Source organism: Pan paniscus, chromosome X (genome assembly GCF_029289425.2).
Source record: "Pan paniscus chromosome X, NHGRI_mPanPan1-v2.0_pri, whole genome shotgun sequence".
Classification (NCBI taxonomy): domain Eukaryota; kingdom Metazoa; phylum Chordata; class Mammalia; order Primates; family Hominidae; genus Pan; species Pan paniscus.
In genome coordinates this window covers 74,742,338-74,769,590 of record NC_073272.2, presented here as the reverse complement: position 1 = coordinate 74,769,590, position 27,253 = coordinate 74,742,338, and the positions used below count along the sequence as shown (strand labels likewise).

The window sequence follows — 27,253 nt, the reverse complement described above, 5'->3', positions numbered from 1 at the left end:
CGATGTTTACTTTGTCTATTCAGACTCTTCTTTGCCTTTTGGCATGCCTTGTAATTTTTTTTGAAAGCTAGACACAATGCATTAGATGATAAATATGCCTTTAATGTGAGATTTTATGTTTATCTGGCTAGGAGTTGGCTGTCTTTAGTGTTAGCTGTAGCTGTAGGTGTCAGAGGCTAGAATTTCCTCTAGAACCTGCTAAACGGGGGCTAGACAAATTTTAGGGGATAAGGCCATATGAACAAAAAATTTTAATGAATCAGGTTCACATATCATGTAACTTCTACTAGTTACATTGAGGTTGTTCATTAAATATCAGTGTGATCTACTTTTCCCCTCTAAATGTTTTATCTCCTAGAGGATTTAGATAAGAGGACTTATCTCTTTGATTAGATTAGTGGAGTTGAGACTGCAAGTCAATTGCTCTTTCATATTCTTTAATTTGCTTTCAGTTCTGTGTGCTTCAGCTATGAAATAAGGTAAAACAAGTTTGTTTTGCGGATATTATGATCTCTAGCTTTTAGATGTCTGTTATTGAAAATGACAATGACATATAGTCCCTTTCTATGTCATACCTTTCCATGTTTATACTTTCAAACTATCAGACTAGGTAAAAATGACATTTCTTACAAATATTACATTATGTAAAAGTCTTGCATATGGAGTCTTCTGCGTGTCTGTTATTCATATAGATTAGTCATAACTCTTGCTTTACTTTCTCAGGATCCATATTCAGCTATGTTGCAAGGATTGTATTAAATAGGCTGTTTTCTGTTGAGGTTACTCTTTGATGCCCAGAGCAAACTTTATATACAAGCCAGAAGTATTTTGTTTATACAATGGAAATCTTTAATGACATTTGCTTTGTTGCCTAGGCCTAATTTTCATGAATTAATAATGTATACAATATAAAATAATTTTATTTGATCAACTTACATAACTGCTTTGTTGTTGTTTGATATTTTTCCTTTAATGAGAATAGAAACTTCAGTTCTGTGAGGATTCTACCACTACCCTGATAATCTTTACAAATTGTCTGAGTACCCTTAATGCAGGCAAACCCCAAAATTGGGGCTCAGCCTGGGAGGGTTCTTGGCTTCGTGCAGGAAAGAATTTAAGAGTGAGCTGACAGCAAACTGAAAGCAAGTTTATTAGAGCAACAGAGTACAGGAAAATGGTTGCTCCATAGACAGAGTAGTAGCAGCAGCCCTTTCAGCAGCATTGGATTTCTGGCTAGCTATGTGGCTATTCCTTGATTAGTTGTGAAATAAGGGGTGGGTTATTCATGAATTTCCTGGAAAAGGGATGAGGAGTTCCTGGAACTAAGGGTTCCTCCTCCTTTTTAAGCCATATAAAGCAACTTCCAGGAGTTGCCATGGCATTTGTAAATGGTTCTGGTGGGAGTTGCTTTTAGCATGGTAATGCATTATAATTAGTGTATAATGAGCAATGAGGGCAACTAGAGGTTGTTTTCGTCACCATCTTGGATCTAGCTGGTTTTGGCTGGTTTCTTTGCTGCATTCTGTTTTTCTCAGATCCTGTTTGTTTAGTGGGGCCTCGTGACCAGTGCTTGGAAAATAATTCATGCCGATCTCCTACCTTACCTTGTCTGGTTTTCTTTTATCTTTGCTTTGCCTTGCTAATCAGATCTCTCTTTAGTGTTCCTGGTCTTTATTCTTTTTTCTCCTGATTCTTTTGTGAATAGAGAAGCAATTAAAGGAACAAAATTCTTTTTTACTTGTTTAGATATATTGGGCACTTCTTGGCAGCACTGCTCATAAAGCCCTTAGTTAACAGAGGCCACTCTGAAAGAGGTGAATTTATTAAGGAGTTTAGATATTAAAAAGTCTGAAAGAATTGGGTTCCTCAGATGACTAGTCATGATCATAATGGGAAAAGCGATAATTAAATCTAGAACTTGAGGTCCTCAGCAAACTGACTATATTGACCAGTAATTTTGGCACCATGTAGATATAGCATACTTTTGGTAGTCCTTTATGGCAATTTTACTTTTTACTTAACTCTCTTCTTCAGTTAGTGTCCCAAATTGTACAGTTTTGTGCTAAAAATTAAATGAATACCATTTTGTAATGATATACCAGTCTTTGATAATTCAAGAGCCTAGCAGATTATTTATATGATTTAAATTTTTGATCTAAGAAAGAAAAAAAGTTTTATAAGTTCCTGAGGCTGGGCATGGTAGCTCATACCTGTAATCCCAGCACTTTGGGAGGCCGAGGCAGGCAGATCACTTGAGGCCAGGAGTTTGAGACCTTCCTGGCCAACATGGTGAAACCCCATCTCTACTAAAAATACAAAAATTAGCTGGGCGTGGTGGTTCGTGCCTGTAGTCCTAGCTACTCGGGAGGCTGAGGCATGAGAATCACTTGAACACAGGAGGTGATAGTTGCAGTGAGCCGAGATCACGCCACTGCACTCCAGCCTAGGCGACAGAGTGAGACTCCATCTCAAAAAAAAAAAAAAAAAATTTAAAGTTCCTTTATTTCTCGTGTACTTAGTGTGCACATTGCAGTCAGATTAAATATACCTTTTGTCACAAGATTACAATCTTGTAAATATAACCAGTTTCTTAATTTTTAAAAAGTAACAGGGGTATGAAACTTCATATTGGGTTGATTTTTATTGAAATACACTGTGATTCAGCCTTATTTTTAGACATTTCCTGCCCCCAGGGAGCCGGGTCTGTGGTGTGATGCTGGCTTTATTTCTTTTAATTTTAATGTACATTCAATGGAGTGCACTCTTTTTAGTATACAGTTCCATAATTTTTAACACGTGTGTATTCATGTAATTACCACCACAGTCAGGATACAGACAAGTGCTATCACCCCAAAAATCTCCCTTTTGTTACCTCTTTATAGTCATACCCTTTCCAGACCCCTAGCTGCTGGGTAACATTGATTTGTCCTCTATCACTATAGTTTTCTCATTTTGAGAATGCCATATAAATGGTATCATGTAGTATATAACCTTTTGAGCTGATTTCTCACATTAAGCATGATGTCTTGGTCATTCATCCATGTTATTGGATATACCAGTTTGTTTCTTTTCATTGCCGAATAGTATTCCATGGTATGGATATAACAGAGTTTGTCCATTCACCATTCAACAACATTGGGTTCTTTCCACTTTTTAGTGATTATAGGTTATAACTAGAGCTGCTTTAAACATTCAGACACAGGTTTTTGTGTGAACCTGAGTTTCCATATCTCTAGAATAAACACTTAAGAGTGGAATGCTAGGTCATGCTAAACACATTTTTAACTCAATAAGAAACTGCCAAGCTGTTGTCCAGAGTAGTTCTTTTTGTATTCCCACAGCAGTATATGAAAGAGTTCCTGTTGCTTTGCTTCTTTGTCAACACTTGGTATTGTCAGGTGAATGGTGGTATCTTGTGGTTTTAATTTACATTTCTCTTAAGGCCTGGGATATTGAGCAGCTTTGTGTGTATTTAGTTTACATTTGTATATCTTCCTTTTGTGAAGTGTCTGTTTAAGCATTTTGTCCATTTTTTAATTGGGCTGTATGTTTTTCCTCTCAACTTTAGTGAATTCTTTATATATTCTGATATGAAACCTTTACCAGATATATGATTTGCAGATATTTTCTCCCAGTCTGTAGCTTGTTTTTTAATCCCCTTAATAGTATTTTATGTAGAACAAATGTTTTTAATTTTGATAAATTTCAGTTTATTATTTTTTTCCTTTATGGATTATGCTTTTGTTGTCATGTCTAATAACTATTTGCCTAACTCAAGGTCATTAAGATTTTCTCTTTTGTTTTCTTCTAAAAGTTTTATATATTTTTCTCTTTTACATTTAGATTGTGCCACGTTTTTTAAAAAATATGTACTGAACTAAAGTGCTACAGTTTGAATTCTTATATGAGGTTTAGGTAGAAATTAAATTTTTTTCCAATTGTTCCAACACCAAATTGAATTTTTTTCCAGTTGTTCCAACACCAAGGCTATCCTTTCCCCATTCAATTTGCTTTGTTTCCTATTGCTGCTGTAACAGATTATCACAAACATAGTAGCTGAAAACACCACAAATTTATTATCTTACATTTCTGGAGGTCAGAAATCCAAAATTAGGTTTCACTGGATCGAAATAAAGATATTTGGCATGGCTGTGCTCCCTCCAGAAACTCTTGAGGAAAATCTGTTTCCTTGCCTTTTCCTGCTTCTAGAGTTCACCTACATTCCTTGGCTCAGGGCCTCTTATTCCATCTTCAGCATCAACAGCATGTTCAATCTATCTCTGACTCTGACCCTTCTGCTTCCCTTCGTCTCAACTTTGACTCTCCTACTTTCCTCTTATAAGTACTCCTGTAATTAGATTTGGCCCACCCACAAAATCAAGGATAAAGAACATAATCATGTTCTTCAGCTTAACCACATCTGCAAAGTTCATTTTGCTATGTAAAATATCATCTTTATAGGTTCTGGAAATTGGTACATGAATATCTTTGGGGAGCCATTATTCTTTCTACCATAATGATTATGTATGGGATGTTTTTCTGGAATCTATTCTGTTTCATTGATCTTTGTGTTTCTGCATTCACCAGTACCACACTATTTTTATATTTTATATATATATATATATATATATATATTTGTAGTTTTATAGTAAGTTTTAAAGCCAAGTAGGATGATTCTTCCAACTTTCTTCCCTTCTTTTCAAAATTGTTTTTAGCTATTCCAGTTTTTTTGCCTCTGCATATAAATTTTAGAATAAACTTTTCTATAGCTATTAAAGCTCTTCTATCAAAGAAGCCTGATGATGTTTTAAATAAAATTTTATTAAAAATGTAGACCAATTTGGGTAGAATTGGCATCCTTACTAGGTCGTGTCTTCCATTGGATGAATGTAGTATGTTTCTCCATTTATTTAGCTTTTCTTTGATTTATTTCATCAGCATTGATAGCTTTCAGCATACAGACATGATACATGTTTGATTATACCAGTGGTTCCCAACCAGGGGTGATTTTGACCCCATGAGGACATTAGGCAATGTCTGGAGACATTTTTATAGGTCACAACTAGAGGGGGTGGGGTATGCTACTGGTGTGTATTGGGTAGAGGTTAAGGACACTGCTAAACATCATACAATGCACAGAATAGCTCTTCCCGCAAGAAATAATTATGGAACCCAAACTGTCAGTAGTGCTGGAGGTTGAGACCCTGAGTTAGATTTATACTTAAGAATTTTTTTTACTTGATGAGGGCATTGTCAATAATTTTCTTTTTTAAATTTTGGTTTCTAACTGTTCATCACTAATATGTTGATATATTAATAATTATTGATTTTTGTTGATCATTGTAATATATTGATAATATTGCTATCATTTATATATTTGGATTTCAGTCTACCATTTTATTATGTATTTTCTGATAAATTTATTTTGTTACTTGGTTTTACCTTTACTGTCACCTTTTATGTTATTTGAACAGATTTTACTATCCCATTTTCATTTATCTACTATGTGTTTTAGTTTATCTCTTTATATAATTTTGTAGTGGTTACTCTGGAAATTATAATATACATAAGTAACTTTTCACAGTCTGCTTAGGATCAATATTTTACTACTTCAAATGAAATGTAAAAACTTACTACTCTGTAAGTTCCCTTACCTTCCCCCTTTATATTTACAATTGTTTCATATATCTTGATGTACTGTAAACCGCATCAGTCAGTAATCTTTTTTATTGCTCTATGGAATCTTTCTAGACAAATATAAATTTTGCTTTTAACCGTCAAACATATTTTTAAAGAACTTAAAAATAGGTTATTATATTTACACAGATATTTACCATTTCCATTGCTCTTCCTTCATTCCTGATATTCCAGGTTTCCTTCTGCTTTCACTTCTTGTATGAAGAATTTTCTTTAGCAGTTCTTTTAAAGCAGGCCTTCTGGTAACTAATTCTCTTAGTTTTCCTTAATCTGAAAATGTCTTGATGTTACCTTCATTCACAAAGGCTAATTTTGCCCAGTGTACGGTACTAGGTTGACAGTTCTTTTCTTTCACCACTTGAAAAATGTTGTGCCACTTACTGCTGGCCTCTGTGGAAATCTGCTGTCTTAAGATTGTTTTTCCCTTATACATAATGTGTTTTTATCTAGCTGGTTTTAAGATTTTTTTTCTCTGTCTCTAGCTTTCATAAGTTTAATTATGATGTGTCTTGGTGTGAATTTCTTTGGGTTTATCCACATTTGGGTTACTCAGCTTCTTGAAATTATAGGTTTATGTCTTTTGCCGAATTTGGGAAAATTTCAGCCATTACTTCGTTGGTACTTTTTTGTGCCCCACACTCTTCTGCTATCCTTCTGGGACTCAATAAAGGATGGTAAGTGTTTTGTTACAGCTCCATAGGTCCCTGAGACTCTGTTGGCTTTTTTTTTTTCTTTAGTCTATTTTTTCCCTGTTGTTAAGCTTAGGTAGCATCCCAACATCTGCTGTGTATTTTAATGATATTGTTGACTACTAGAACATCTGCTTGGTTGCTAAGACTCTTGTATACCTTACCTTGACATCTTGATTGGTAAGATTTATATAGCTTCTATCAGTTGTAGCTAAACTTAACAAAGATGGATGGCATAATAATGGAACATTAACAAGCGCTGGGATTTCAGTGTTTTTATTAAGCCTGATAGAATTGTTTTCACATATTATTAATGTGCATCAATTTAATTTCTTCAGAAAAACTTTGGCAGTCTGACAAACTTCCTGTTCCTAAGCGATGGTTGATGTTTTTCATACTATAATTGCAGAAAATGTAGAATGTGAATGATTAAACATTTGCCTTGAATATATGAAAGCATTGTATTCCTAATTATTGTTCTATCTTCAAGTTCAATAATACTTGCCTCTGTCTTCTCCATTTTGCCATGGAGCCCATCCATTGAGTTTTTATATGTCAGTTATTATATTTTTCAGTTCTGTATTTTTCATTTGGTTCTTTATATCCTTTATTTATTTCCTGAGACTTCTATTTTTTCACTTATTTCAAGCATGTTCATAAATATTCCTGGAAGCACTTTTATGATGGCTACTCCGAAATCTTTCAGATAGGTGTAATGTTTGTGTCATCCTGATGTTAGTGTCTATTAATTGTATTGTCTTATTCAAATTGATATCTTATCTTATTGGTTCTTGATATGATTTTTTAAATTGAAACCTGGACATGTAGAGTATTATTAGACTCTGAATCTTATGTAAATCTTCTGTTTAGCAGGCCTCCTGTGTCACCACTTCAGTGGAGCAGGGGTGCTGCCTCATTACTGTGGGTGGAGATGAAAATCCAGGTTCCTACTTGGGCCTCTATTGGCTCCTGGCAGAAGAGATTCCTCATTACTGCTGAATGGAGTGAGAAGTTAGACTCCTGAGTAGAATAAAAGGCAGTAGACTGGGCGAAAATATTTGCAAACCACATATCCAACAAAGGCCTTATACTTAGAATATATAAAGAACTCTTAAAACTCAACAGCAGAAAAACAAACAATCCAATTATAAAATGCATAAAAGACATGAACAGATATTTCACCAAAGAGAAGATATAGATTGCAAATAAGCACATTAAAAAGTGCTCAACATCAGTGAGGTATCAATATGCACCTATTGGAACAGTTTTGAAATTTAAAAAAATGATAATACCAAATGTTTGTGAGGATGCAGAAGAACAGGGTCACTCATACTTCGCTGGTTATTGTAAAATGATACAGCAGGCCAGGCGTGGTGGCTCACACCTGTAATCCCAGCACTTTGGGAGGCCGAGGCAGGAGATCACTTGAGCCCAGGACTTTGAGACCAGCCTGGCCAACATGGTGAAACCCCGTGTCTACTGAAAATACAAAAATTATCTGGGCCTGGTGGCGTGCAATTGTAGTCCCAGCTACTCAAGAGGTGAAGGCAGGAGAATCGCTTGAACCCGGGAGGTGGAGGTTGCACTGAGCCGAGATCATGCCACTGTACTCCTTCCTGGGCAACAGAGTGAGACTCTGTCTCAAAGATATAAAATAGAATGATACAGCAACTCTAGAAAGAGTGTGGCAGTTTCTTAGTAAGGTCAGCATAGAGATGCCATATGACTTAGCAGTTGGACTCTTGGGTCTTTTCCCAGATGAATGGAAACTTATATCCATCTGTATGAGAATGTTGATAACATCTTTACTGATAGTAGCCTAAAGCTGGAAACAACCAAAATGTCCTTCGGGGTGACTGGTTGAATAAATTCTAGTACATCAATGGAATAATCCTTAGCAATAGCAAATGATGAGCTATCGATACATGCAACAGTCTTGATAAACTTTAAGCACGTTATGCTGAATAAAACAAAAGCTGATCCTAAAAGGTTATATATGATTCCATTTCTAGAATATTCTCAAGATGAGTAAACTGTAGAGATCAAGAGCAAATTAATTAGTGGTTGCCAGGGTAAAGGGACTGGGGTGAGGCAGGTAGAACGGGGGTGAATACGAAGTGGTGGCATAATGGATTTCTCTTGTGGTGATGGAATAGTTTTGTATGTTGATTGTGGTGCTGGTTACAGATCTGAACGTGCGGTAAAATTACATAGAACCACACGGACAGACACATACGTACTACACACACATACACATGAATACAAGCTAAAAGTTGGTGAAAACTGAATGAGTTCTCTAGTCCAGTAGTTAACGGTAATGTGCCGATGTTAACTTTCTGGTTTTGATACTGAACTACAGCGAAATAAAATGTCATTAGGAGATGCTGGGTGAAGGGTACGTGGGTCTCTTTGTACTACGTACTGTTTTGCAGCTATGAGTCTCATTATTTCAAAATAAAAAAGTTATTTTTTTTTAAAGATTCTCATTTGCCTGGAATGGTTTAAATCTAGTTCTGCTAAAGGCAGGATATTGGGGAAAACCACTATTTGCTAGTCCCATCCCCAAAATATCACAAAGCAAATAAAACTTACACTACATGTTAATAAAAACATCTACATGTAGTATCCTTCTTATTTCTTTGGTGTATTTCTTTCGTTTTTAACATATATGGCATATTTCTTACCTTTTTAAAATAACTTTTATGGGAAAACTGACAGTATTCAGTTATTATTAGAGGTAGCGCCATGCTCTTTGCATGTGCTAACTGCCCTTTTTCTGCCACTAAACAACACAATGCAGATGACACTCACACGTCCTGAACACTTACAAGGATGTTCTCTAGTTTGACCAAATCCAAAAACATTTTCAAGGAAGTAAAATTGCACAACTTTATTGGTGATACATTAGTTTTAGGCGTCATTCACTACAGCTTTGGAAAAGGTATAATGGGCTGTGAGTTATGAGAATTGCATGCTAGCTGTAACTATCACTTTCTCTCCTACTGAAGAAAGTGTATTGGATTGCAGGTGAGGGACTGTATCCTTAAATGGAAAACCTGGAATCTGCTCAAATTTATTTAAATTACTTTTGATATACTTTACAGCTATAGCTGGTTTAAACAGTGCCTTTGAGAGCATCCATTTTAGGGTGCAAAATAAGTGAAATATATTGTCCCTGCCTTATAAGCTGCTAATGTGGCTATGGTATACTAGAAAAAATTCTAACTTCAAGTGTCAGACCTGTATTTTAATCTCAGCTCTGCTCTTACCAGACAAGACATTAAACCTTGTGGAACCTGAGGTTCCTCAACTATACAGATAAAATCTATTTTGTAAAATTTTTATTCCTTTCATCCTTCACATTTGTGAAAGGTACCTACCTTTCACTATACCTGATTCATCTAGCTGTTGTTCAGTAAATGTCAGTTTTGTCACAAAAGGTTTGTACATTATTTGGGTGATAGATACACTAAAATCCCAGACCTCACCAGTATGCGATATATCCATGTAACAGGACTGCACTTGTACCCCTCAAATTTATGCAAAAAGGATGGAAATATATCCATGCATATATACATACAAAATGAATCAGAAATATATCATAAAAGTGATAAATATTGAGGTATAAACTATAACAAAAAGATAGAAAATGGAGAGTGCCAAATTGGCTGCATGTTTCAGAGAAGGCATTATGGTAGAAATGGGATTAAAATTGGGCTTTGAAGAGTGACGAGGTAGATAGGGGAGAGGAGACCATTTCAAGAAGAAGCAAGACCTGTAATCTCAGCACTTTGGGAGGCCGAGGCGGGCGGATCACAAGGTCAGGAGTTTGAGACCAACCTGACCAACATGGTGAAACCCTGTCTCTACTAAAAATACAAAAATTAGCTGGGTGTGGTGGTGCATGCCTGTAATCTCAGCTACTCAGGAGGCTGAGGCAGAAGAATCGCTTGAACCCAGGAGGCGGAGGTTGCAGTGAGCCGAGATTTCCCCACTGCACTCCAGCCTGGGTGACAGAGTGAGACTCCATCTCAAAAAAAAAAAAAAAAAAAAAAGGCAAAGAAGAAGCAAGAACCTAAGGTTATATGGCTACAGGGGAATCAGATTTGAGAAATTTATGCTATTTGAGACCTGCCATATATTCTATTAGATTTTGGAAGTCAGAAAGCTTAATGTTTAAGCACTTTATCTCATGTTACATTCTTAAAAGCATCCCAACATGTGCTGTGTATTTTAATGATATTGTCGAATACTAGAATGCCTGATTGGTTGGTAAGACTCTTGTATACGTTACCTTGGAATCTTGATAAGAGTTACATAGCTTCTATCAGTTATAGCTAAACTTTGCAAAGATAGATGGCATAATAATGGAGCATTAACAAGATCTGGGATTTCAGTGTTTTTATTAAGGCTTATAAAATTGTTTTCACATGTTATTAATGTGCATCAATTTAATTTCTTCAAAGAAACTTTGGGAGTCTGACAAACTTTCTGTTCCTAAATGATGGTTGATGTTTTGGATACTATAACTGCAGAAAATATAGAATGTGAATGATGAAACATTTGCCTTTAATATATGAAAACATCATGCTTCTAATTTTCTTTTTAAGTTTTATTTTGATGTATTCTCATGGAGAAATAGGTTCATTATTGAAAGCTTAGTTTTGATAATAATTGGGCTTTGTTTTATGTGGTATTGGGGCAAAGAAGCTTTCTGTAGGACAAATAGGACAAATGGATTTATCAATGTTTTTTCAAATGGTGAATCAGCCACATATACTTGTAATTCATCTGCTTTTGTGATCTGGCTTGCTGTGTAATTTAGTTTACCATTATTTTGGTGACCAAATTATTTTAAAAATATTTATTGAATGCCTACTGTATAAGAGCATTATATTCAGCATGGGTGGGACAAAAAGTAAAATGACACAGACCCTCAAGGATCCAGTAGGAAAGGGAAATATATACACAAATAACTACAGTGTAAGACAGTTTGCCATAGTGTCATGAGCTTTGTAGGATTTTAGATAATGGAGACAGCATTTTTGAGTGGCAGATCTGGGATGATTTCATGGAAGCAGAAGCATTTGACTTAATTCACATAGCTTATAAATGAATATTAACATGGCAGTGTGAAGTATGAAGCCTGAAATGACAGCTCTCCCAATGTCAAAGATGTTGTCTTTATGAATGGGGAAAATCACTCTAATACCAGTAAGTGGTAAATATGTAAACATTACCATAAGTACTAATTTAAGGTAAATATTTGTACTTTTATAAATAAGTATTTTGTGTATAATGGGTAATTGATGTTTTTATGTTTTTAGGCCATGAATATTGTGGTTCCCTTCATGTTTAAATATGCTGTAGACAGCCTCAACCAGATGTCGGGAAACATGCTGAACCTGAGTGATGCACCAAATACAGTTGCAACCATGGCAACAGCAGTTCTGATTGGCTGTATGTGTGATTCTTTAATCTGTCTACAGGTGTTGACTTTCTTCAAGGAGGTTTCATCATATTTGAGCAGATGACCTTTTCACTACAAACACAACTTAGCGTTTTGGATGTTTGTTGTTTTATGTGAGATGTTTTGTATGTGTTTTTAAAAACTATTCTGTATGATACACTTTCAAAAAATTCCATGATAACAGTAGCATTTTTACAAGTTCTAGAAAACAATAATATAAAATAAGACATTAAATTCATAACAACCACTTCTAATAGTTAGGCTTTTTGTAACATCCATTTCCACAAAGGTCAATTATTTTCTTGCTGGCATTGTTAGCTATTAAATAGGAAATAGCTAAATAAAAATATATATGTACATAAATGCTTTATTAAAATATATTCATTAGTAATGACACAAATCTACAATTTGAAAAGAACAGAATATGAATGCTGTGTGTCCCATGCATTAGAAAGGACACTATGAGATTTAGGAGACATTAGTAGGGGTATGCCTTTAGTCAAGGCACTTGATTCTTCAGGGTCTCAATTTTATCACTTGTTATTTAGGAAGATTAAATTAGATAAAAAAAACCTCAACAGACACTGCACATTTATCCACAGTAATGCCATGTGGGCTATTATTTAAGTATTTTATTTGGAAAAAATATCTTTTAATGTCTGAAACCTGGAGGAAATAACACTGAAGGGATTCATAGTGGTAGAAAAGTTAATACTCATTAGGCTAGATTATTTCTAGGTTTCTTTTATTGTAAATATTCTGTGATATATTCATTCACTGAATTACTCATTGTACAAACATTTTCTGAGCCCTTGTCATTTCTATACTCCTTTGATTCTAATATTGTTACATCCTATTTTTTCTTTTGAATGTATTGTTAGATGGTGTATCAAGAGCTGGAGCTGCTTTTTTTAACGAAGTTCGAAATGCAGTATTTGGCAAGGTAGCCCAGAATTCAATCCGAAGAATAGCCAAAAATGTCTTTCTCCATCTTCACAACCTGGATCTGGGTTTTCACCTGAGCAGACAGACGGGAGCTTTATCTAAGGCTATTGACAGAGGAACAAGGGGTATCAGTTTTGTCCTGAGTGCTTTGGTATTTAATCTTCTTCCCATCATGTTTGAAGTGATGCTTGTCAGTGGTGTTTTGGTAAGTTAAACATTTTTCATAACAAGCTTTTATCTTAAATTCTCATTAGTAGCAATTGAATATTTGAAGCTGTTGTCCTGTTGCATGCCCATGGGCTTGAAAGCAAAATTCCATGATGCCAGAAATATTATGCAGTTTAATTATTTTGCCACAAGCTTCAATGGACTGCTCAAATTCTTTATCGTGTTGTTATTGTAAATAACTGTTCAATTCTACACATAGATTAGTCATCAACTAGTACTTACAAGGTTTTTTTAAAGCAGAGATTTTTGTATATGACATTGGACTAATATGCTCAGAATATCTAGGTTTCTCATCACCATTCATAACATTTTAGGCAATTTCACCTTTTATTTTTTTTTTCTCTGTTTCAACTTGTAGCTTCAGGGGGTACCTGTGCAAGTTTGTTACATGGGTAAATTATGTGTCACTGGGGTGTGGTGTACAAATTATTTCATCACCAGGTAGTGAGCATAGTACCTAATAGGTAGTTTTTTGCCTTCACCCATCTGCCACCCTCCACCCTCAATAGGCCCCAGTGTCCATTCCCCTCATTGTGTCTGTGTGTACTCATTGTTTAGCTCCCACTTATAAGTGAGAACATATGGTATTTGGTTTTCTGTTCCTGAGTTAATTCACTTAAGATAATGGTCTCCAGATGCATCCATTTTGCTGCAAAGGACATGATTTTGTTTTTCATGGCTGCATAGTATTCCATGATGTACATGGGCCACATTTTCTTTATTTAGTCCACCATTGATTGGCATCCATGTGTTTGCTATTGTGAATAGTGCTGCAATGAACATACGCATTTGTATGTCTTTATGGCAGAATGATTTATGTTCTTTTCAATATATATACACCCAGTAACGGGATTGCTGGATCAAATGGTAATTCTGTTTTAAGTTCTTTGAGAAATCTCCAAACTGCTTCCCACAGTAGCTGAACTAATTTCCATTCCCACCAGCAGTGTATAAGTGTTCCCTTTTCTCTGCAACCTTGACAACATCTGTTATTTTTTGACTTTTTAATAATAGCCATTCTGACTCATCTGAGATGATATCTCATTGTGGTTTTGATTTGCATTTCTCTAATGATTAGCAATTTCACCTTTTATAGTTAAAAATATATGTATATATTTTTTATTCCTCTTTAGGCTTATTGTACTATCTTCCTATTAGTATTTGATGGTACTACTGATGTAGCAAGTGCAGTTTGACTTTCTTCCCTTGTTGCCTAAAGTAGATTTTCTAAAGTATTTGATTTTTCACCCATCATTCACATACATAACTTCACGCCACCATATTTTTGTTAAAATCTTTTGACCGAGATTTGCTGTTGTGTATTACAAACTGTTTGGGAAGAACAATAACTGTTTCACATTTCTTCTTTGGACTTCCTTTTCTAGTATTACAAATGCGGTGCCCAGTTTGCTTTGGTAACCCTTGGAACACTTGGTACATACACAGCATTCACAGTTGCAGTCACACGGTGGAGGTAATTTATTCCCTAGAAGCCACATAAAATTTAGAAATTGTTATGCTTTTATAACATGTATTTCATGCCTATGCAAATCTTTGTCTTACAGAACTAGATTTAGAATAGAAATGAACAAAGCAGATAATGATGCAGGTAATGCTGCTATAGACTCACTGCTGAATTATGAAACTGTGAAGGTAATATGTTTATACTTTCCTCTGCCTTTCACACTGCACTAAGATTTGATCTACCATTTAATTTAATAGGTACTGTAAATTAGAGCTTCAGGTTAGGATATGATCTCTAGGTGTGATGGAATAATACTATTTTATTGTTTGTCTTTAGAAACTATCCTCCTTCCTTCTCAGTTTTTGTTTGGCACTATCAGATTTTTACCTTCTGAATTAATTTATAAGTGATCATAAATACAGTCACGCACTGTATAATGATGTTTTGGCATCTATGATGTTGGTCCCATAAGATAATAATGGAACTGAAAAGTTCCTGTCAGCAAGTGACATTGTAGCCATTGTAATGTTGTAGCACAATTCATTACTCTATTACTCATGTGTTTCTGGTAATGCTGGTGGAAACAAACCAGCTGCGCGACCCGTCATTTAATATTTGATAATGATAAACTAGTATGTTAACTAGTATATGTATTTTTACACATTTAATCATTATTTTAGAGTGTACGCCTTCTACTTCTAAAAACAAAGTTAACTGTAAAATAGACTCAGGTAAGTCCTTCAGGAGGTATTCCAGAAGAAGGCATTGTTGTCATGGGAGTTAACAGCTCCATGCATGTTATTGCCCCTGAAGACCTTCCAGTAAAACGAGATGTGGAGGTAGAAGACAGTGATATTTGACCCTGATCCTATGTAGGTCTAGGCTAATGTGTGTGATTGTGTCTTAGTTTTTAACAAAAAAGTTTAAAAAGTAAAAAAAAAAAATTAAATAGAAAATAGCCTATAGAATAAGGATATGAAGAAAGAAAATATTTTTGTACAGCTGTACAATGTGTTTGTGTTTTAAGCCAAGTTATTACAGAGTAAAAAAGTTTTTAAAAATTTAAGTTTGTAGAGTAAAAAAGTTACAGTAAGCTAATTTGAATGTGTTATTGAAGAAAGAAAATATTAAATAAATTTAGTGTAGCCTAAGCGTACAGTGTTTATAAAGTCTACAGTAGTGTACGGTAATGCCCGAGGCCTTCATATTCACTCACCACTCACTCACTGACTCACCTAGAGCCATTTTCAGTCCTGCAGGATCCATTGCTGATAAGTGCTCTATACAGATATACCACTGCAAATCTTCTTTACTATATTTTTACTGTACCTTTTCTGTGTTTAGATACACAAATACCATTGTGTTACAATTTTCTACAATATTCAATATAGTAACGTGCTATACAGGTTTATAGCCTAGGAGCAATAGGCTATACCATATAGTCTAGGTGAGTGGTAGACTATACCATCTAGGTTTGTGTAAGTACACTCTATGATGATTGCACAGTCAAAATTACCTAAAGTATGCATTTCTCAGAACATATCTCTTTTGTTAAGTGATGCATGACTGTATACCGTTAGCATCTTGATTCAGAATGAACAGTAAGCTAATCAAACTGGCATATAAATTCTTGACTCTCTTCTATCCCTCAGAGTGCCTAGCATAGTGCTTCTCATTAATTCTTTCATTTATTTGTTCATATTTCCATTTAACAAATAGTTACTGAATGCCTCTTATGTGTTCTAAGTGCTTTCACAGGGGAGGGTGGTAAAAAAAGATTACTTTCTGATCCCTGCTATCCCAGAATTTTATACTGTACCGAGAGAATTTAAGTATGCAGGTGACTAAATAAGAAGGCATAATGTTGTGAGGGTAGTGGGAATTGTCAATTCAGAGTCTCAGGGGAAGGCTTTGTGAAGGAAGTGTCATTGAAGATTTTGTTTTAGGTCGGGTTGCAATTAGATAAGCATTCAGTAAATATTCGTTGAATTTTTACTGAATTTACGTGAATTTTGTGGACTTTTCAAATACAATTCATTATGGAAAACTGCAGGGATATCATAGTCCAATATATTGAGTCAATTTTTAAAATGGAATCTACAGTACAAAATTGCATTCATACATGAAGTCTGATGAAAAGTATACTAATCACTTAAGAGAATAAATTCTAATTATACTTGCCCATAGTTATTTTTATATATTTTGTAGTATTTTAATAATGAAAGATATGAAGCACAGAGATATGATGGATTTTTGAAGACGTATGAGACTGCTTCATTGAAAAGTACCTCTACTCTGGCTATGCTGAACTTTGGTCAAAGTGCTATTTTCAGTGTCGGTTTAACAGCTATAATGGTGCTCGCCAGTCAGGGAATTGTGGCAGGTAATGAGTCTGTGGCTATCACATTTACAGGCTGTTCAACTTTTATAAATAAAGATTAATGAAAGGAATGTGTATGCTTATCTTAATTATAAATGATGTTAAAGTGCTTTCACATCCTTGGAGTACTTTTCTCTTTGTATCAGAATGTATTTACTTGATGGTTTGATAATGGTTTTTTAACTTCCTTTTGTTTAGCACTGGCTCACTCACTGATTGGGATTACTGTTCGGAACTACCTGTTCTTTTAAGAACAACTTTTTTTTTTTAGTATCTAGCTTTTCTAATTTCTCTTGTAGACCTGTAAAGCAATGTAATTAATTTAGTGTTTAGTTCAAAGCACTAAACTGCACTCTTTTTTTTAAGAATTACCAGGAACCTTTTAATCTTTCTCCTCCTTTTTTTAGTTGCAAAACACTTCAAAAGTAAATGTCTGTCCCTCCTTTCTGGAAACCCTCCCCACCCCCACTCAGTTAGTATTCATTCATTCACTGTGACCTAAATATGTGGAAAATCTGTGGAAAACATGTTTAGGTCACAACAACATTTTGTTGTTGTTGTTGTTTCATTTTGTTTCCTTCAACTTGATGTACATCAGAATGGTTTATCATCCTTAATCGTGATATCTATTTTCTCCAATTTTTAATGTATACTAATTTTTAAATTTCTGCTTTACACTACAAAGAAACCATTGCTAGTGTCTTAGGGAAAAAAAGAGAAAATTTTTAGCCTTCAATTTCTATCCTCACTTAAACCATTCTTTTTTATATATTATATATAGTGTATAGGTGGGTCTTTCCCATTCCTAACGTATACTAAGTTCCCTGTATTACCTAAATCGTGGATTAATGCTTTGAAATTGAGTTGACATAAGAGTTGTTGCTGATTAAGAATATTTTGTTCCGTGGTAATAGACTATAAACCTATCGTAAATTGGAAAAGTATGCAACATTTATCTAAAATACCCTTTTTTTCTTCTGCCGATTGCATTTTAAGGTACCCTTACTGTTGGAGATCTAGTAATGGTGAATGGACTGCTTTTTCAGCTTTCATTACCCCTGAACTTTCTGGGAACTGTATATAGAGAGACTAGACAAGCACTCATAGATATGAACACCTTGTTTACTCTACTCAAGGTAGACACCCGAATTAAAGTAAGTAATCTATATAGTACCTTTTCAAAAGTATGTGAACATCATTCTATTAGTAGGATTATTCTAGGAATATTCCTACATCACCACATTAGCAAACCAATTTATTTTACTTGCAGGAATTGGCAGGGGCGGGGGTGCTATCACCTGTATTAAGAGGTTGTTAGAGCTTTCACTTCTGTGTTTAAAAACCTGGCCACGCATGGTGGCTCACTCCTGTAATCCCAGCATTTTGGGAGGCTGAGGCGGGTGGATCACCTGAGATCAAGAGTTCGAGACCAGCCTGACCAACATGAAGAAACCCTGTCTCTACTAAAAATACAAAATTAGCTGGGCGTGATGGCACATGCCTGTAATCCCAGCTACTCGGGAGGCTGAGTCAGTAGAATCGCTTGAACCTGGGAGGCGGAGGTTGTGGTGAGCCGAGATCCTGCCATTGCACTCCAGCCTGAGCAACAAGGGCGAACTCCGTCTCAAAATAAATAAATAAATAAATAAATAAATAAATAAATAAATAAAATCTTACAATGTTAATGAAGACTATTATACTAGAAAGTAAATTTTGTTAAGTTGAATTATTTGTACTTACACTGAATTTACTTATCTAATAATGACATGGAATATATGATTGCCTCTCCTTGCATCCTCAGCCCCTTTCCTCCCCTGCCCATTATCCCTTCTCCCTCCCCAACCCCACCTCAAAAAAAAGTTGCTCAGAAACCAAAACATTCAGGGTTTGTTTTACCTTAGCCATGAAGCATGAGAAAACAAATATTTAAATGCATGCTTGGAAGTGGTCTAAGTCCACTTATAAACCTCCTTCTTTTCCATTATATCCTTTTTCTTTCTGTGAATTAGAAAATTGTCTTCATAGCTGTACTCTAGGCAGTGCGTAAAGTGGCTTTTTTTTTTCTCTTCCCTGCTAGGACAAAGTGATGGCATCTCCCCTTCAGATCACACCACAGACAGCTACCGTGGCCTTTGATAATGTGCATTTTGAATACATTGAGGGCCAGAAAGTCCTTAGTGGAATATCCTTTGAAGTCCCTGCAGGAAAGAAAGTGGCCATTGTAGGAGGTAGTGGGTCAGGGTGGGTAATTTAGTTATTTGTAAAATTCTGTATTATAGGCTGATGATTCCCAATGTAATATTTCTCTCTTTATCAAAATGATTACTGTGGTTTAAAACTGGGGTTTCCTAACATTAATAGGAGCTAAATAACCTTTCTTCATCTCCAATTTCAGGAAAAGCACAATAGTGAGGCTATTGTTTCGCTTCTATGAGCCTCAAAAGGGTAGCATTTATCTTGCTGGTCAAAATATACAAGATGTGAGCCTGGAAAGCCTTCGGAGGGCAGTGGGAGTGGTACCTCAGGTATTTAAAAACAGAAAAAAACAAATTTTTGGAGGATTTATTGGGTTGATCAATCCGTAACTAGAGCAATTTGAATCAAGGGATCAACATATGCTACTGAAGTAGTCAGTATTAGACCCTACCAGTGAAATTCTGGTATCAAAAGGGATTTTTTAAAAAAGGAAAAGAAAAAACTTGAAGGAAAAATCTGCATGATAGGAAGCCCTGGAATGATAGCATAATAGAATACAAAGAACACAGACCTGGATTCTAACCCCATCTGTAATTGTCATTAGTTGTGTGGCCTGGGGCCTCCATTTTCTTATCTGTAAAATAAGGATGCCATTTATCTTATAGGATAGAATTATTGTGGATTAGAGATAATAAATATAAAATACCGAGTCTATCACATAATTGTTCAGAAAACGGAAACTACTATTGTAATTTGGAGCAGTTTTCAACACAGTGGATTTATAATAATTACAAAGTAGCTTGTCTGCCATCCTCAATTTTGTATGCCTTGTTAACCACTCTGCCCTCAGTACGAAACACAGTGCCGAACCCATGTTAAACATTTAATAAACACTTACTGTGTTACTTTGGAGGGAAAATAAATTCAAAGTAAGGTCTGAGAAGTTAAGAGGTAGATAGCCTTATAGGATGTGAGCTTTTTTATGATGAAAGCTTATAGAGAGACCTGGGAATTAGTTGCAGCTAGTATGTATTATAAAGTTGATTTCTGGAGCCAGAATCAAATCCCTGGGAGAATGGATCAAAATATGGGGAGAGGAAGAACTGTAAGAGAGTGATTGGATGGGGATATGTAGCTTGCAAAATGTTCCCCAAATGATCCCACACATGGACTCTCCCCTGTCCTCTTTTTCACTGAAAATCCCACATGTTAGTCAGGATGAGTCATTTAGAGAAATTATTGGGTAACTGTGTGAGATGATGGATATGTTAATTTGTTCACTATAGTAATCATTTTACTATCTATATGTATCTCATAACATCATGTTCTATACCTTAAATATATGCAATACCATTTATAAATTTAAAAAATAAATCGTATCATTTAAATTGGATTAGATAATCTAATTTAATAATTCCAGTTCTTTCTCACATACCCCAATTACGATTTGGAGGACTATGTGGGCCCAGAAAACTGCCTTTTTGAAAATGCCTCCTAGGTTATTCTGATATAGATGGTTCATAGATTGTATGTTAAGTAACACTAATCTAGGCTGGGCACAGTGGCTCACACCTGTAATCCCAGCACTTTGGGAGGCCAAGGCAGGCAGATCGCCTAAGGTTGGGAGTTTGAGACCAGCCTGGCCAGCATGATGAAACCCCGTCTCTAGTAAAAATAGAAAAATTAGCTGAGCATGGTGGCAGGTGTCTGTAATCCCAGCTACTTGGGAAGCTGAGGCAGGAGAATTGCTTGAACCCAGGAGGCAGAGGTTGCAGTGAGCCGAGATCACGCCATTGCACTCCAGCCTAGGCAACAGAGCTAGACTCAGTCTCAAAAATAAAAAAGAAAAAAAAGGAAAAAGAAGCACTAATCTAAACTGTGCGTCAAGTGAACTGGATTCTGAGCTGTGACTACTTAGGATTCAGTGTCCTCATCCATGTAAATAGATTCCTGCCATTCTCTTGGACATTGTAACAATTATCCTCATCCTTTTGGGAAGTAACACATTCACAAAGGGAAAATACACATCATCAGTAAACGAAAGACTCTCATCCTCATTGGAGGCCTTAGCAATATAAATTAAATCAACAACAGGATACGTGTCGTTTTTTCACCTATCAGATTGGTAAGGATTTTGAAATTCCTAATATCCAGTTTGGGCAAGGCTGTGTAAAATGGACAATCTCTTGTTTTGCTGGTGGAAGTATACAGCTTTCCTGACAAGCAAATTGGCAGTGTGTATCAAGTTCCTGAAAAATATTCATACCCTTTATTCCAATAATTCTGCTTCTAGGAAATTTTAGTAAGGAAATAAACAGAGATGTGAACAAGTCTTTATATGCAAATATGTTCATTACAGCATTATTTATAGTAGCATCAGTTGGAAACAATGTAAATGTCCAACAGTAAGTAGATGGTTACAGTGTTATAGGATCAGAGTCATGCAGCCATTCATAAATATTGTGTTTTTAAAGAATATTGTCATGAAAAATATGCAAATACAAAGTATTAAAAAGGAGGATAGCAAGCAAAATATAATATCCTGATTTTATTATATTAAATGAATACATTGCAGTAGAGAAAAAAGATAGAAAATATCAATGTAATATTAGATCTTGCTACATGATGGGAATATGGATTATTTAAATTTTAATTTATTAAACATTATTGTATATATTTAAGGTATCTAACATGATGTTATGAGATACATATAGATAATTAGATTACTGTAGAGAAGCAAATTAACATGTCCATCATCTCACAGTTACCCATGTTTTTGTGACTAGAGCAGCTAAAATCTACCCATTTAGCAGAAATTACACCAAAAAATCAGTATTTATTTTATATTAGTTTTTATATTTTCAAAATTTCCATCTAGCACATTTAGCTTTTTCCTAAATATAAATTATTTTAAAATAAGCAGTTTCTGTTTATACAATGAGCTTATTGAGTTTAAGTATTGTCTCAATATGAGAAATTTTATTAATAGGTATATAAATGATTTAAATACTATTTAAAGCAATATATGAAATTTTTGGTCTGATTATGATGTTAAAGAAGATGGGTATCCTGGTTAATGTGAACAAATGGAGTCATTTTATTTCACCTAACCATAGCCTTCCAACCGTTTAGAGATTGAAAGAAAAATGGGAGATGGATGCTCACTTGAAGTAAATTAGCTTTAGTGTGCCATGTGAGAATAAGTTGAAATATCAAATGAATGCTTGAAGTGAACTTTCTCCAAAAATATATATATTGCATAAATTATTTGTTTTCTGTTTTAATATCAATGTCAAAGCTTCTTAGAAACATAGGAAAACATATTCAAACCTCGTTAGTAATTAGGGAAATGCTAATTTAAACAAAAAACACATTTTTCCCCTAAGAATAGCAACACCTAAAAATTATTAATATCCAGGGTTTCTGAGTATATGAGGAACTGGCACCCTCATATGCTATTGGTTAGCGTGTACTTATACATTATTGGTTGCTGGTAGGGCCATATTTAGAAGACATTTGGGCAATAATATCAAAGGATAAAAGTATGCTTAACTTTAAACTCATCAGTCTACTTCTAGGAATTCTTACAGAAACACACAGGTGTACAAAGTCATATACATAATGTTTTATTCCAACATTGTAATAGCATAAACTTGGAAATCACATTAATGTCCATCAGTAGGAGAATGTATAAATAAATTATGACATTTCCATAGTATGGAATATACAACTGTTAAAAAGAATGAGTTAGTTTTCTGTTATTGACATGGACAATCTCCATGATATGTTAACTGAAAAAAGCAATTGCAAAATAATATGTGTAGAATGACCATACTTGTGTTAGGGGAAAGAAACATATGTTTAGGTATATAAATTCACAGGAAGAAGTCTGGAATGATGCACACTAAATTGTTTATGATGACTACCCCTGGGAAGGGAATGGGATTTTGCAGATGAGGGATGATGAAAGGGACTGTCATGTTTTACCCTTTATGCCTTTGTCTCTTTACTATTTGAATTTTTAATAATGAACATATATAGAGAGATATATAGATATAGATATATATTCATTCAGTATATCTGCTTCAGGATGCTGTCCTCTTCCATAATACTATTTATTACAACCTCTTATATGGAAACATCAGTGCTTCACCTGAGGAAGTGTATGCGGTGGCAAAATTAGCTGGACTTCATGATGCAATTCTTCGAATGCCACATGGATATGACACCCAAGTAGGGGAACGAGGACTCAAGCTTTCAGGTGATCAGAGATTTTAGACCTGCCCCCTTCTTGTATACTTCTTTCAAACTCTAATTTGTCAGAGCCATTTTTTAGAAAATGTAATGAGAGACTTCAAATGTAGTGCTCGTTGAGTCACATTTGATTGGGTTACTAATCTCCTAGCCCTCACTATAACCAATTCAACATATTAGTAACTATTCTCAAGTCATGCAAGTCTTTTTTTTTTTCACTTGCAGCTGCAAACACTGTAGGTGTTTGATATTAAGTAAGTTATCAAAATATGTTCAGATCATTACTAACTTGTTATCTACAATCTTCATGATAAAGGAAAAACAAGATCGTTCTTTACCTGGGAAAGTAGTAAGGTTAGGGAGAAGTAATTTGATAACGAATAGTGTATATCTCTCATCATAACTTCCTAGATCATTAGAAGATGTTTTCAGTACTTGAGACCTCTTTATATTTGATCCTGTTAACTGCTATACTTTCCTTACAGCCAGATTCATTTTCATGTCCTTTGTTCTGTGGCCAAGGATATTTTGAGGCTTATACATTTCTTGTTAAATGTTTAATTATGAGATTGCTAGGTTTAAGAATGAATTACCCTAAAATGACTGATTTTTTTTGGAGGACCCAGAAAAATGTTTCTTTACCCCCAAATTATTTGAATTCAAAAGTATAGCAATGTCTAGTTTAGTTTGGGGAGGAAATGTATTGATTATAGATAGAGGTAAGGCAAAAATAGAATGAGAAATACTCTATATGAATTTTAACGAATCCACATTCCTCTTCATTATAAACTGGCTTCATTTATTAGATACACACTATGTGCAAGCTACTATGCTAAATGATTTGAAAGTTAAAAAAATGAAGCACAAACAGGCCTGTTATTCAGGAATTGGCAATCTGTTAGAAAGTTTTGGGCTAGGTTTAGAAAATTTTAAGCAAAGATTATTTCCAAGTTAAGTTGATTGGGTCATTACCTGGTAGTATAAGATGCCAGTATCATTCCAGTCCACATTTACACTTTATTACTGATTTTAATAGGAGTAATTTCCAGTTATCTGGCCCACCCCCAAATTATGTGTCCGTTTGGCTAATTCTGGCGATCCCTAATTTATCACGTAATATGAACTAGCCCTCTTAATGCATGATTTTGCCTCAGCCAGCTATGCTGTGTTCCATTTTCTAATCTTATTTTTCCTTTCTGCATGCCTTTGAGGGATAGGAATAGCTAAAGAAATTTTATTCTTACCTATTTCTCATTTCCTTACAACCAAACCTCTCAAAATGAGCAATTTATTATTTAGCATTTATGCTAATAATTATGTTAGAGAATAAACAGACATTTCTTCTCCAAGTTCCAAAATACCGTTGAATAGAATTACAACTGAGTTGGTTTCCACTTGAAATTTGAGAGGCACTTCAAAACTAGTCCTTCCTCTGAATATCTACTTCTTTGAGGAACTTTCTGCTACTGGGCTGATAGGTAGGCGGGAAGATAGTACTTATGGTACCTGCCTTGTTAGGAGAACTTTGATCCTGTGAGGTGGGGAAGCATATGGCTAGCATAAATATAAACTTACTAATATTAAAAATAAGGAACCCCTTTATAGGCCAAAGATAATAATTGTAGAACAAGTAAAAATAAAAATATTTAATGTACCAGGTAATGGATAGAGCTTATTTCCTAATAAGCTGAAAAATATGTTTTTCAGATATTGATAATGTATAATAGACAAGAAAAGAAGCCAAAAGGGACATAGTCAGCAGAGTACCATCTTCTGTACTTCCAACTATAGTTCTATATAAGATTGATGACCTTAGACCTACAGTAGTCCCAGTAATAAAGGTTTCTATACATTTCACTACATATTTTCACTATTTATTTAAGAAATACTTTCTAAATATTTATTCTTGTATTTAGGAATAAATGTGGGCTTACACATTGTGATAAGAAGAGCATTGGACTGGAATGGGTCTAGTCCAGATTCTTGCTCGGTGACCTTGAGCAAATCACTTAACTTTTCTGGGCCTGTATCCTTTCTATTTTAAAAATTTGATATGCTAGAGACCTATAATAAATACCTGAATAAAGGAAAAGATATCTAGTATATGCCTTTAACTTTGAAGAATGCTGTGAAAATAATGGCTTTCTATCAAAAAACAATCCTTGAGAATACTGGCTGAATGCTACTTTTTTATCTTAAGAGACGAATTCAGTTATTCATAGTTTAATGTCTTCAAGTTTCAGGTTTCAGATATTGATTTTGTTGGCATTGTCAATTCTGTCATTGAAATTTTTCTGAGATTGCAGTTCATTGAGAATTATCTGTAATATAAAGTAACATATAATGAGCATGCTTCTGGTAGAAGAATAATAGTAGAATCAAAGTTGTTACCTTCCTGCCTCATTCTCATTCTTCCCACCTGCTATGAAGTCAGAATTCGGTAGTGCATTCATGTTTCAGGGAATATAATTTGTCAAAAGATATTATATATGAACTTCGACTCTACAACTCAGTAAAATGAACTGTGATCAGGAGAATAAGGAAATGTTCAGTGTATTACTTGGTGGTTGTAATCAATGGAAACACTAAAAACATAAAATATGCATGCACTATGCTTCCTTAAAGTAAAATTTTCCTTTACCAGGAGGAGAAAAGCAAAGAGTAGCAATTGCAAGAGCCATTTTGAAGGACCCCCCAGTCATACTCTATGATGAAGCTACTTCATCGTTAGATTCGATTACTGAAGAGGTAAGTTATGATTAAAATATAAAGCTCTTCAATGTTTAACTTTTCTACTTGGAAGTTTCAGTAAAATGGCTGCATTACTTTGTATTTTGAATAAACTTCAATAGTAAGTGCTATAGAGCAAAATGCCTATCCCCCTTTTTCCATATGGCAAGTGTTGATGGTAAGAATACCAGGTTGTATTGAACTAGAGATACCACAGTGTTAAGTCCATTTGCAAATGTGTCTCCTTTTGGAACTATGTGATACCTTATGCTGTTGTTGTATTGCCCTTGCATTTTACAAAGCTGTAGGAATCACCTGATATGCTGACAAAGGAAGAAAGTTTTAGTCTCTCTCCTGTTGCCACTTAACACTCATTAAAATAGTCATGGAAGTGATTGTGAAACCTGTGACATGGTACATACCAGAAAGCCTTTCACTTATCATGGAGCGACTCATGAGATGCAAGTCAGGCACACACAACCTGCAGTGCTGGTATCAATTTGTATTCATTTCACTGGAAGTGTTATGAAACACCAAGATGTGACACTGATGTCAATGACATTGCCCCACAGCTGCATTAGATTTTATAGCAACATCTTTACATTACATACAAAAGTCTCAACAACAATGGTAATTTCATTATCATATCCCCTTAATCTAGAACTGAAGATAGGCAGATGCATTTGTCAATTGCCTTCATTCAACTACCTTTTAATTCAATACATAGTATAAACCTAGTGTTGAAGGATAGGCCTAATTCAGCTTTGCAGGCTGTGTGACATAATATTTTCATACGGAGTTAAGTTTCAGGGCCCATTGTTTCATCTGCAGCATATTTAAAGCAATTTAATTTTGAAGTGAATTGGTTAGCATATATTTAAAGTGACCCATAAGCAGGACCAGACCCCATTCATAGGAAAAATAGGAACATGCTTATAAGAACTTTTCACCTAAAAATGTGTCATACTACCACAAACTAAAAGACCTACCAACAGTCATTATTTGAGTCACACAGCTTTATTATGTCAGAGAGCATAACCCATTAAGAGCCAATAGACAACCCCCCAAGGGGAGGAGTTATTAGAAGATGTGGTAAATTTTAATGGGCCTTTTTAAAAAGTCCAGAGTCTTCAGTAGGATGTCAGAGTTTAAGTTGTTAAAGGTTAAAAAAGGAGTCCTCACAAACATAACAGGCTTTC

The 27,253-nt window shown here is 34.9% G+C and overlaps 1 protein-coding gene across 3 annotated transcripts in view; it reads left to right on the top strand.

The window, feature by feature from the left end:
- Nucleotides 1–27,253, top strand: part of ABCB7 (ATP binding cassette subfamily B member 7) — a 103,654-nt gene that overhangs the window by 68,555 nt on the left and 7,846 nt on the right. For all 3 annotated transcript variants that reach the window (XM_008978112.4, XM_003824395.5, XM_055106255.2), the window contains exons 5-14: nt 11,714–11,846; nt 12,738–13,006; nt 14,415–14,503; nt 14,595–14,682; nt 16,703–16,877; nt 17,871–18,028; nt 18,952–19,115; nt 19,270–19,399; nt 23,160–23,331; nt 25,969–26,072. In XM_008978112.4, coding sequence (XP_008976360.1) covers nt 11,714–11,846; nt 12,738–13,006; nt 14,415–14,503; nt 14,595–14,682; nt 16,703–16,877; nt 17,871–18,028; nt 18,952–19,115; nt 19,270–19,399; nt 23,160–23,331; nt 25,969–26,072 — 1,482 coding nt within the window. The remainder of the gene's footprint in view (nt 1–11,713; nt 11,847–12,737; nt 13,007–14,414; nt 14,504–14,594; nt 14,683–16,702; nt 16,878–17,870; nt 18,029–18,951; nt 19,116–19,269; nt 19,400–23,159; nt 23,332–25,968; nt 26,073–27,253) is intronic.